Raw genomic sequence first — 12,475 nt, forward strand, 5'->3', positions numbered from 1 at the left:
CAGGCAAAAAAAGTAATTTCTGTGTTATGTTGTTTCTCTCTAGACTGTGATGGCCCATGGCTGTCATCTCTCTGATGAAGAGCTGAAACTTTTTAGTCTTCGAGGAGCTGCAATTGCCCATTGCCCCAATTCAAACTTTTCGTAAGTAAAGAAATAGCTAATGGGATACACTAGGCAGGACTGTGGTTCAGTGCTGTCAATTCTACCTGCAGTGACTAAATGTCATGATTTATAGGACCATGGGCAACCAGGGATAGTCGATTATTTTTGGTCAAGTTATAGTCAAGACCCAGATTCCCAATAAAATAATAAAACACCAATAATCATGATAAGATTTTGGGGTCCATTCAAAAGCATCTGGCAGTCCAGATTTGGCTCGCGGTCCGCCTACTCACTACCCCTGCACTAGAGTGAGGAATACTTGCTCATGTTCCATTGCTGCAGGATGTGGAACAGGAACTGCTTTGTGCTGACAGAGCTCTTTGGTCATACATTGACCTGAAGAACTGGGATATCTCCCCTTTTAGTACATTGCCCTTGTTGAAGCACATGACAGATTTAGTAGGAAACCCCCACTCTCACCTCTGGTTTACAGGAAATTCCCATGTATTGTTCCCTCACTCTCTCCACATATTCCTTGTGGGACTGAATAGCACCCAGCTGACACGGCCAAGCAGTTTGGGGAAGGTACAAGGGAAGAATGTTGCATATTGAGGGGTTGTCTAGATTAGTGAGGTTTGTGTTATGTAGAGTTGATCAACATTTTCCCAATGGAACATTTTTCATTTGAAAGATGCTGTTTTGTCAAAATTGAAGCTTCCTGAAATGTGTTGATTTTGCTTAAATTTTATTTTAAACAACAAAACGAAGCATTCTGACCATGTTCTCATTGGAATGGAATGTTATGTCTCATTTCAAAACCACCTTTTGTTTCAAAATTTATTGTTTATTATAATATAAAAATATCAACATTTGAACTAAACATTTGACTCCAAAACAAAAATACTTTACAGGAAATTTCTTGGTTTTCTGATTGTTCTCTTATTTGGACAGAAAACAAACAGATTTTGGTATCATGGAATTGCCCATGAAACAGAAATTCCAGTTCTTGCACAGCTAGTTCCATGCTTGTTTACAGTAGGGTTTGCACAAGTGTGACTTACCCTGGGAACGCTGTTAGTGCATGTTACCAAGATAAGTCACACAGGGGCAAGCCCTATTTTGCTCTAGTGCAGTGGGTTTACATGAGAGCATTGCATAATTTCCCTAGAACTAGACAAGCCCTGCAAGCCTCAATTAATTGGCTCCATAAGGAATCCCTAATTTGTTTCAACTGCTCTCCTGGAAACAGATTTTATCATATAATGGGATTTTGTTTTTATTTTTCATATTTATAAATCAACCATCTTGACTTTCTACATCAACATATCACATTATATATGAAAGAAGGCCACGTTATTAAAAATGGAAGCCTAAAGCTAAGCTCTTAGTCTTTATTTTCAAAACTACTCAGCCGCTCCTATAGACTTCAGTGTATTTACATGGGTATAAGCAAGATCAAACTCAGGCCCTAAACCAGTCCTATTTTATTGGTATTATTTTCATGCCAAAGGCTGGAAGACATGTAAATTAAAGAAGCAGGGAATTTAGCCCCCCTCCTTGCCTTAACTCATAGTCTCCTCAGTTGTTTCTCTCACCACTTACTCTCCTCTAGCTCCTGCCCTCTTGTGTAATGTAGCCATCATCCCTTCATGGAGTCTTTGGAAAGTTGTCACGAGTCTCAGCCCCAAAACAGTCCCTGGTGACAGGCCAAGTATTCAAGCAATCGTTTCAGTGCACCTGACGCCCTGTAATCCCTCATCAACCACTTTCCAACTGCCATGGAACCTTCCCTAACTGCTCAGTTGAATCATTTATGGCATTAAGTTACACATGGCCAGTTTGTAATTTACATTTCTTCATCTCTGCTTTTGATTTTTGGCCTTCTTTGCTGTCTTACTTTCTGAATATATTAAGGCCGATTTTCAGTAAGTGAGGCACTCAGTGAATACAAAAATGGCATACTGAGTTCTTATTTTATCCTTTTAATGATAAAGGTTTTATGATTCAGGTTTATGAACACAAATTTTTTATTTCTATTGCGTAGGCATCATCCACTACATTGGGTGGGCAAACTTTTTGGCCCAAGAGCCACATTGGGGTTGCAAAACTGGATGGAGGGCCAGGTAGGGAAGGCTGTGCCTCCCCAAGCAGCCTGGCCCCCATCCCCCATTTGCCCCCTCCCACTTCCTGTCCCCTGACTGCCCCCCTCAGAACCCCGACCCATCCACCCTGCCCCTCTTCTTGTCCCCTGACCGCCCCCTCTCAGGACCCCCTACCCCTAAACACCCCCTCCCGGGACCCCATCTCTATACAACCCCCCTGCTTTCATTCTCCTGTCTGCCTTGACCCCATCCACACCCCCACCCCGAGACCCCTCACCTATCCAATTGCCCCTGTTCCCCATCCCGACTAGCCCACCCTCAAACCTCTGCCCCATTCAACCGCCCTCTGTTCCCTGTCTCCTGGGGGCCCCCACCCTTTATACAACCCTCTGGCCCCGGCCCACTTACCACGCCGAGCAGAGTAGCATATCTGGCTGCTGCGCCAGCCTGCTGCTCTGCTCAGCAGGAGTGCGCAGCTCTAGCGCTCAGCGCACTGCCCGCGCAGCAGCATGGCTCTGCAGGGGAGGGGCCGGGCAGGACTAGGTCCCGCGGGCCAGATATGGCTCATGGGCTGTAGTTTTCCCACCTCTGCGCTACATACATTTTGGGAAGTGTTTTGTATACTGAAGAGCCATTACCATGGACCTGTTTTAGGGCCCTCTTCTTCTGTTGTCACTAAGACAATCCATTCCCCCCCACCCCCCGCTTGAATGCAGCAGGAATGAGCCTTTAGTCTTTTTCTGTGTTTGTCATGGAGGATCTGTTTCTTTCCAATCCAGGTTGTGCAGTGGCATTTTAAACGTACAAAATGTTCTGAAGCACAATGTGAAGCTTGGTCTTGGCACAGGTTAGTAATTTACTATGGAATCACTTATTGGAGAGCCTATTTAGTGCACAAATGGCTAGCCACATATTCACGTTAAAGCACTAACATTCTCTCAACCAGTGGGCCTGATTTTCCATTACTTTGCATCTAGAATGGGTCAAAAAAATTGAGAGAAAATGTTTTTAAAGTGAATGAAGTTCCACTAGTCAAAAAAGAACTGAAGGGGGGTCTGGAATTATTTTCTAGATTGTAGGAAAATAATCTATATTATTCTGGATGTGATCTGTATTACCCTTATAGAGATGCTCATGCACACATAAAAACCTTCTTTAGGAATTGGGCAATAAACTCATTGAAGACTGGGCGTAATGATGAACCTTTCCCTATTTATCTCGTCTGCCATTAGAGAATATTAAATTTAAAAAGTCATACAATTTCCACCCAGATCATTATCCCCAAAAGCTAATTTTTAAGATTTTTATCTATTGTAGATGTTGCTGGTGGGTATTCATCTTCTATGCTTGATGCTATCAGGAGATCAATGTCTGCATCTAATACCCTTCTACTCAATAAAGTGAACAATGCAGCCTTAACTCTTAAAGAGGCTTTCAGACTAGCAACTCTTGGAGGGAGTCAAGGTAAAGAAACATTTTTTTCCTCTAGAATGTGTGTGATGCTTTGATTACAGCTTTGCAGTTTACTGTCCTCCATCCTTAAAATAGGGCCAGCTTTTAGGATTCCTCCTCCATTGTAAAACTTTTGGCAACAACATGGAGTTATTTGACAATGGCCTTGCTTTCAGTTTGGTTGCTTTTTCTGGCTAACTTATACAATCACATCTGTTGTGCAGAGAAAGATATGTTTTTCTGCAGTGGTATGAACCATATGATGTCAGAAGGGCATTCATTTTGACATAGCCAGTTTGAGAAGTTGAATCTTGTTAATTTCTAGGTACTTTTTCCATTTTTTTAAAAATCCTCAGACATTTCTTTCACTTGCGAATGATGGATTTCTAAATATTGCAGTAACTTAAAATGCTTTGTATTCTCAGCAGCCAACACTTCAAAACACTGTGCAATTGCTGTAAAACCATGTGTCTTATATTTGTCATCACATTCATGTATTTTCTTTTTTCTTTTGAGTCCTGCTACCAGGGCCATCCTTACCCATACGCAAAGTACGCAGCTGCATAGGGTACCAGGAAATTTGGGGCACCACATGTCCTGGTGCCCTGCACAGCTGAGTGCTGCTCCAGCCTCTGCCCCACCTCTTCCCCACCCCCACCCCTGCTCCGCCTCAGCCCCGTCCCCACTCCACCCTGTCCCCAAAGCCCCCAACCCTTCTGTGCCCCAGCCCAGCCTCTTCCCGCCCCTGCTCCACCCCACCCCCAACCCCACTCCTCTGAGGACTGCTGAAGGGCCGGGCTTGCATTCACCAGCAGCAGAAAGTGCAGTGGCCTGGCCCCAGCTGCGCTGCCAGTGAGTGCCGGGGGTAGTTCCCCTCTGTCCCCCAAGCCCTGCCCCCCCCCCCCATGAGGGGGCTGCATAGGGACCCAGAATAGGTAGGTATGGCCCTGCCTGCCAGAATCTTTTTCACAAGACAGTCCTTCTTTTCAAATCACTTTTCAGCGAGACCTGAGCACCAAGGAAGTATAAACAACATATGCAACATGTTTTTTGAGAGACTCCGTAGTGTCTTTAACCTATAGCAATATAGCCAGCATATCCAGTGTTCCAGTTAGTTAGGTTTTGAATGAATACTTACACTTCATATTTTCTGTAATAAGGTTTTTAATATAGTTTATACTGTTCAGTGGAAAGCAAACCCAGACATGGGTACAGAATTAATACTGTTTAACTAGCAGAGGCATTGTCATTAGTCACATCTTGCACGAGTCTACATTTGCCATGAGGTTCTCAAGTTCCAGCAATATAGTGTCTTTAAAGAGACACACCATTATAGGGCTTATGTCATATATTGATTTTTAAAATTAATTTTATTGAATCTCCTTTTTCTAAAATTAGTTATTTACACATTCCCCTATCTCCCTTAGACCTCTGCAGTTTAGGAAACTGGATTATATAGATTTCTTTTTGTTGACATGTGCTACTCTCTTTTATTAGATATGACTGCTGAGACTACTGATCTTTTTGCGCCCTCTTGTGTTTAACATAGAAACTGCATGAAGCACATTAGAGAAAAATCTCACTATACCCTTTCAGGTGAACTAGGGATATGTCTACAACTGCAAAGAAAAACCCACGGCTGGCCCATGCCAGCTGACTTGGGCTGCAGGGCTGTTTCATTGCAGTGTAGACTTCCAGAGCTCCAGCTGCAAGCGGAGCCCAGAACCCTCCCACTTTGCAGTATCCTAGAAGCCTGAGCGCCTACACTGCAGTTAAACAGCCCAGCAGCCAAAGCCCTGTGAGCCTGAGTTGGCTGGCCTGGGCCAGCTGCAGTTGCTAGTAGCGGTCTAGACATAGCTTTATGGAACATGATTTTGAATGAAATTAAACGCCAAAAGGTAACATTTTATCATTTCTGATTTTTTTTAAAATACATCTCTAGAATGCTGTGAAATGCGTGTAGCTCTCAAAACAAAAGAGCAGATTCTGTGTTGATATTACACCCTCTGCAATCCCAGTGCCTTCCAAGACAATTTTGGGTTATTTGGAAAGTTTATTTCACATTACGAATTATTCATATAAACTTTAAATTATCCTAGATCATTTCAAAGGAAACTAAAATAGCAAAAGCCCTGATTTTTAGAAGTGCTGAGCAAATCCCATTAACTTCAGTGTGGACTGTGGACATTTAGCACCTCTGAAAAATCAAAGGGCTGTCATTTTATATTACTGTACGAGGCTCAAAATAATAAAGAAGAAAGAAAAAAAAGAGGGTGGGAGGAGAAGGATCCTGCTAACAAATAAAAGAAGCCTTACAGCCCTCTGTTTGGCCTTCATTTCATGCTCTGCTGTCCAAGCAGAAGAAACAGTTCTGCAGACAACATACAGCTTTAAAGACTCTGGAGTTCTTTTCAGCAAGATTTCATGTCCAGTACCTTCTTGTGAGATTTACCCAATTGAATGAATTGGCAGAATACTAGATCAGTTGGAGATGGACCAGAAAAGTATAAACTGGTTGCAGACTCAGTAACGTCCTAACAGAATTTTTGCTGTGTTTTAGTTGATAACTAATGACTTTATAAAGAACAGTTTCATCCAGAGATTCCAAAGCAGTCTGCACACGTCCGCCTTAATTACAATCTATGTAGACATTCATCATTAAAAGTAAAGGGCCTAATCCAGTGCCCATTAAATAGGGTGACCAGATAGCAAGTGTGAAAAATCGGGACAGAGGGGTGAGGGTAATAGGAGCCTATAAAGCCCCAAATATCGGGACTGTCCCTATAAAATCAGGACATCTGGTCACCCCACCATTAAAGTCAAATTGAGTCTTTCCATTGACTTCATTAGACATTGAATCAGGCTGTAAGTGAACAATGTTTTATCTGATTGGCCATATAGGACAATAAGTCTGCAGGCAAAAAGTAAAAACTACATAACTGGAATTTGCCCAGGAGTTGTCTTGGAGCCTAAGCCATCTCCTCTATCCTGCAAATGGCTCTGCACAGGCAAATGCTTGAAAATCAGTGGGGCTGTATGCAGGCACTGCCCATGCAGATCTAGGTGCAGGGAGGCCACACTGTGTTCAGGGTTGCCATAGCTAAACTATTCACACCACATGTTCAAATCCTCGCGGGGTCAGTTTAGCTCTGCACCCTCATGCTAAAGAATTAGAGCTTCACTCCTTCTGTGAGGTACTCAGCACTTTCAGCTGCTATTAATGGCACTCAGCACCATGCATGAGCTGACTATGTGAGGATCTGTTAGAACAGAACTGGGGGGGGGGGGGGAAATCAGGATAGAGTGAACCTTCTGAAGCATGATGTTGTGCAAGCCTCTGGGAGCCAGGACAGTTTTTGGGCGGGTTGCAAAGCTAGTCCGAGTACACAAACCAATTTTTATTTATAGTTTAAGCCCATTCTATTGCCAATGTCATTCAATTTTTAAAAAAAAACAACATTTGCACCTATGATGCTTGAGTGGGTTCATATTGTGTAAGATGATGTTGTAACACAATTCCTCTGTGTGGACATTAGACATTCCGTGACATTTTTAATAAAAAGTTAGGGTGTGCTCCATTGTCCTGGGTCAAAATTTTCTCTAACCATAATGTTCTGGGTGCTTATTGGTTGTTGCACCTTCCAGAATAATACATATCTGCATTATGAGCATAATAAATACTTTCTAGTCTATGTAATCCTCTGCCAGAGAAGCTCAGCTTCAGAGGATTTTATAGACATTAATGAACTAACACCCCCATTGTGAGGTATACAAGTATTATGTCCATGTTAGCCCCATAAGTGGCTGCATTTTGGTATAAGTATGTAGTTTTAAAGTGCTTTTGGAAATGTAAGAGATTGATTATTCTAATTTCAAACACCTAGGATGAGCAATCAATCACTTTATCACACAGTGGAACCTAGACATAGAATGATGTTAAAAAGGTAAAACAAAAAGACATTTAATGAAAATTTTAAAAGGTGCTATAAATTTCAGTCTCACTTCCCTTACTTATCATTTTTCTCTAATACCAACAATTTTTTTTTTAATGAAAAAAGTCTCAAGAATTCAGAGGTTACATTATTTCGCTATTTTAAAGGTGTGCTTTTTGTCATAGCAATCTAAACATCTGCAGATTTCTGTCTAGACATAGATCTCCAACAAGTTGCCAGACACTGGTACAAAGCAGAATGTGCAGCAAACCAGAGGTTCGTTTATTAACTAATTTTTTTTTTTTTTTTTTTTTTTTTTTTTTTTTACACACAGTCCTAGGACTAGATGATGTGATTGGAAACTTTGAAGTTGGCAAAGAATTTGATGCACTGCTGATCAACCCCAAGGCTTCAGACAGTCCTTTTGACTTGTTTGCTGGAGATACTTTTGAGGTAATCAAAGCACTAAATTATTGAAATGCTTCAGAAAGTTACTGAAAAGAGCAAGCTGCAGATCCAGGAGGGAGACGGTGTCCTGTAGCATTCGGGGCTAAAGCAGCAGGAGTTCTTCCAGGAGTACCTAACTGACAGCCAGGGTGCTACACCCTACAGTGTATCAGCCACACTACTCATTGACAACATGGGTGAGGGTTAGCCCCATTAGCCCCTAATGACCAGTTGCTCCTGAATGTTGACATTATCCCATTACCTCTGGTAAAAACAATAGGCAGATTAATCTCTAGGACTGTTCCACTGTAATCTAGTGTCATGAATTTGAACCTGTTGATGCCAGTGACATAAAACTTGTTTTTTAATCTAGCATAATCTTTTAGCTGGGTTTATTTAGTAACGAAAAAAGAACAAAGATTTTTCTGGGCAAATTAAACAAGGTTATTAGCTGATCAGTGCGAAGACAAAAGAGCAGGTAGAGGGAAATGTTATGAATTGAACAATATCCCTGTTGAAGTATTATCTAACTTCTAGTGCCACATTTTTCTGATATTGGCTCTTCTAAGAGATATAGCCTCTTTAGATAAAACATACATAGTTATTAGCAAATAGATACATCAAATTTTGATTTTACAGTTAAAAAGCATGTGTTATGTGAATTTGTTTTTGCAGTCTTCTTTTAGTTTCATACAGATGTGTTTTGGGAGGAGAGGAACTGCTTTCTGAAATTTGTGCTTTTTCCATATTTTCAGGATATTATCCAGAAGTTCCTGTATCTAGGTACGTCCCAGCCTTCACTATACAGAAAAATTCTCTTTATCTCATACTTATCTAGATAATCTTCTGACATAATATGGAGATTGATTGCCTTTCCTTGTTGTTTTTTTAAAATCACAGATGTTTAAATAAGAATTGAGAAGTACAGCATTTTTGCTATATTATGTGGTTACACAACATATGTTTTACACAAAATCCTGTGATCTGCTAGGCTAAGATTAACCCAACCAATTAGCAGGTTTTTAACCATGACTATTTGTCTACACACTGGAAGCTAAGTGGTGTTTAACAGGGCATTAATGCTAACACAAATCACATTTTTAAACACAAATCACTTGCCCAGTGTCTACAAAGCCTAATGCCCTTTCTTGCTGAGAACAAAGGCATACTACATGAAAGATGGGAAGTCACTTCTCATGAAAACATACATACTCTTTATTTGCGATTGGCTGGACTAGGGGCTGGCCTGTACTCAATTTTGGCATCAATTTAATGGAATTGTTTGAATAACCAAATTTTTTAATTAGTGCAAAAACTGAGTGTAAACCAGCCTTTAGATCTACAGGACTAGCACTGCCAGTTTCATCCTTTTAAAATTTAGGGGAGGGGAGGGAAATCTTCCTAATAGAAGGCCCATGCCACATGAACCCTTTCTCAGTCCAAGAGGGGGCTGTGTGCTGCAGTCTTTGGATGTGATCAGTTCCACACCTGATGCTGAGTATTGTGTCACTTACACTAGTTGCATAAGATGTAAAGATTTATGCAAAAATTTTTTGGCTTTATTGTTTCAGGTGATGATCGGAATATTAATGAAGTATATGTGGCAGGCAAGCAAGTGGTTCCTTTTTCAAGTTCAGTATAACTTCATTTCCGTTCTGCAAATCATTCTATGGATCATTCTGCATCTAAGTTTGAAGGGATTGGTTAAATGCAGTGCCTCATTGTCAAGAGAGACACCTCAGTTTCTTTGTTTAATGCTATGACTTTGAAAAATGATTATGAGCCTTGTTAGATTACAATTTACCTTACCAACATGATCACATTTATATAAGAAAAAAGGCTTTTACGTCCATCTTTACAAGTCACATCCATGAACAGTGGGGTGTGGGGGGTGGGCAGAAGAGAAAGCAGGGGCAGCTAGATTAAAGCCAGTGCAGTATACCTACTCTACCAGAGGTTTCAAATGAAAACCGTGCAGCTGTCTGGAGCTCATGGATTGCCAGAGCCAAATGGAATTCAAACCTTGCATGTTTTTAGTTCTGTTCTAAGCCTAGAACCTCTGGGCCTGATTCTCTTCACACACAGCAATTTATACCAGTTAACTGAATTGACTTCAGTGGGATTACTCCTGACTTAAACTGGTGACAGATCAGACTCAGGCCCAATGATTTTTGCAATCAGAAATTTTCTTTTGGTAAAGAAAATACATATTTTTTTTTAAGACCAGAAAGGGAAAGTTCTCCCACCCCAACAGTCATAACTTCCAAATTATCAAGACGTTGTGTATAAAAAGCTTTTCCTTTTTTATGAGAGTGGCTAAAAACAGAGGATCCATAAATATTCCCTGTGCGTTCACAATATTTGTAATTCCTGTAGAATATAGTTTTGAACGGAGATGGATTTTTAATAGCAAAACCAGAGCAGTCTAAATGTATAGGATTTACTTGTTTCTGCAAGTGCTTGTCAGGAACCATTATTTGTGTTTGAGCACAGAGGCAGGTGCAATCCCAGTCTGGTTCGCTTCCAGTTTAATGCTGCCCTTTAATCTTTGAAAAGGTCTGAGAGATTAAACTCTTCCCTTGAAGAGCACATTTCCCTATGTTTTAGCTCTGCCATTTTGCCTCTGGGGTTAGGCAGTTGGTTTACCTTCTGATGGCCTAATGCCTCTTTTTCATGATTGCTCTGGAACACAGTGGAAGTGCCCTTGAATGTAAATACCCTCAGAGACCTTTCCTCTAGGCCAGTTCTACAATAGGAAATTAGGTCAGTATAACTGTATGTTGTTCAGGGATTTGAAAAATCCACACCCCTGAGTGACGACCTAACCCCAGGCATAGACTGCGCTAGGTCGACCGGAGAATTCTCCTGTGGATGTAGCTACTACTTCTCAGGGAGGTGGAGTACCTATGCGGATGGGAGAAGCCTCCCATTGGTGTAGGTCAGTGGTGGGCAACATGCGGCCTGTGAGCCACATGCAGCCTGTCAGGGTAATCCACTGGCGGGCCACCAGACCGTTTGTTTACGTTTGCATGGCCGCCTGCAGCTCCCAGTAACCGCGGCTCGCCATTCTTGGCCAACGGGAGCTGTGGTAAGCAGCAGCCTGCAGGCCACAGGTTGCCCACCACAGCTCCAAAGGATCCCTAAAAATCTGCAAGCCAAACACAGCAGAACAATTTGGGGAAGAGTCACTGAGGATCCCATTGTGGAATTTTACTCCTATCCAAGGTTTTCTGTGAAATTCTGCCAACCCCCCGCACCCTTTTATTTAGGCAATTTTGTGCAAAGACAAATCAAAGCACCAAACCCCCCACAAAAATACACCACAAACAAAATATGAGCTGGCCACAAGGCATAAAGGGAAGATACGAAACAGAACTAAGAACAAGGCCAGATCCTCAGCTAGTGTAACTTGCCATAGTACAATGAGCTTCAGCTGAGTGTCTGGCCCAAAGACTACAAATGGTGAGAGAACCTCTAATGCACATATAACCAACTGCTTCCAGTTGTCTACCCAGACTCTGGATGAAATCTGTGATGTTATTTGTGTCTTTCATTTATGTTCAATGGCGGCATGCAATTCAGAAAAAAAGATGGGTTGTGGGAGGTTAGCTTGCTGGACCAGTATGCTTAATGTGCACTATGTTAAGACCAGCACTTTTTTTTTATTATTATTATTTATTATAAATGGAATCTATTTGAAATTGTATGTCTTTATCTTACTGTGTCACTTATTAAACTTCTGCTTTTAATTATTAATGAAATTGCTACTAAATATTGCCTATGCTTTATGCAGCATTATTTGAATTATTCATGTGTAGCAAGTGGTGATCTGCACTTTAAAATGTTGCCTTGGCCTAATGTTTATATTATTCGGTGATTTTTGCCAACAGAAGGCATTGTAGACTGAAGAGAGAGATTCTGTATTTGTTCATTTGTACTGAATGTTTTCATTGCTGGAGTGTAATTTCTGCTAGTAAAGAAAGAATTAAAAGAACCCTGTCAAGTAGTTTATGCTCAAGTGTAGGTTGTGGGGACTGGAGGGGGGGTGTCTTTTAATAGATTTATAAAACCTGATATGAATAGAAATATTTTCATTGAATTAAGAAAAGTTCTGTGGAAACAGGCTTTTAATTTTAGCCTGTAGTATGGACAGCAAAGCACAACAAAAAAGCAACATAAATGGACAAAAGTAAATTGGAGTTCTTCTAAAGAATATTTCAATTCTAAAAAATCAGAGATATTACCAGCATAATCAGACATGGACTTCAAAACATGTATAGTTTTAAGTGTTCCCATAAGTAATCCATAAAGCATGACAAGATGTATAGCTTTTGAATTTTATAATGCATTTATATAAAAATCAATGGTACAGCCTCATCTGGAATACTATATGTAGTACTGTCACCCCAATCTCAAAAAGGATATTGCAGAATTAGAGGG

At 41.0% G+C, this 12,475-nt stretch overlaps 1 protein-coding gene across 2 annotated transcripts in view; it reads left to right on the forward strand.

The window, feature by feature from the left end:
• Positions 1-12,041, forward strand: part of GDA (guanine deaminase) — a 48,381-nt gene extending 36,340 nt beyond the window's left edge. For both annotated transcript variants that reach the window (XM_032798152.2, XM_032798153.2), the window contains 6 exons: positions 44-141; positions 2,984-3,051; positions 3,522-3,668; positions 7,923-8,041; positions 8,791-8,818; positions 9,607-12,041. In XM_032798152.2, the coding sequence (XP_032654043.1) occupies positions 44-141; positions 2,984-3,051; positions 3,522-3,668; positions 7,923-8,041; positions 8,791-8,818; positions 9,607-9,677 (531 nt within the window). In that variant the 3' untranslated portion in view covers positions 9,678-12,041. The remainder of the gene's footprint in view (positions 1-43; positions 142-2,983; positions 3,052-3,521; positions 3,669-7,922; positions 8,042-8,790; positions 8,819-9,606) is intronic.
• The last annotated feature ends 434 nt before the right edge of the window (positions 12,042-12,475 follow it).

Source organism: Chelonoidis abingdonii, chromosome 6, assembly GCF_003597395.2.
Source record: "Chelonoidis abingdonii isolate Lonesome George chromosome 6, CheloAbing_2.0, whole genome shotgun sequence".
Taxonomy (NCBI): domain Eukaryota; kingdom Metazoa; phylum Chordata; order Testudines; family Testudinidae; genus Chelonoidis; species Chelonoidis abingdonii.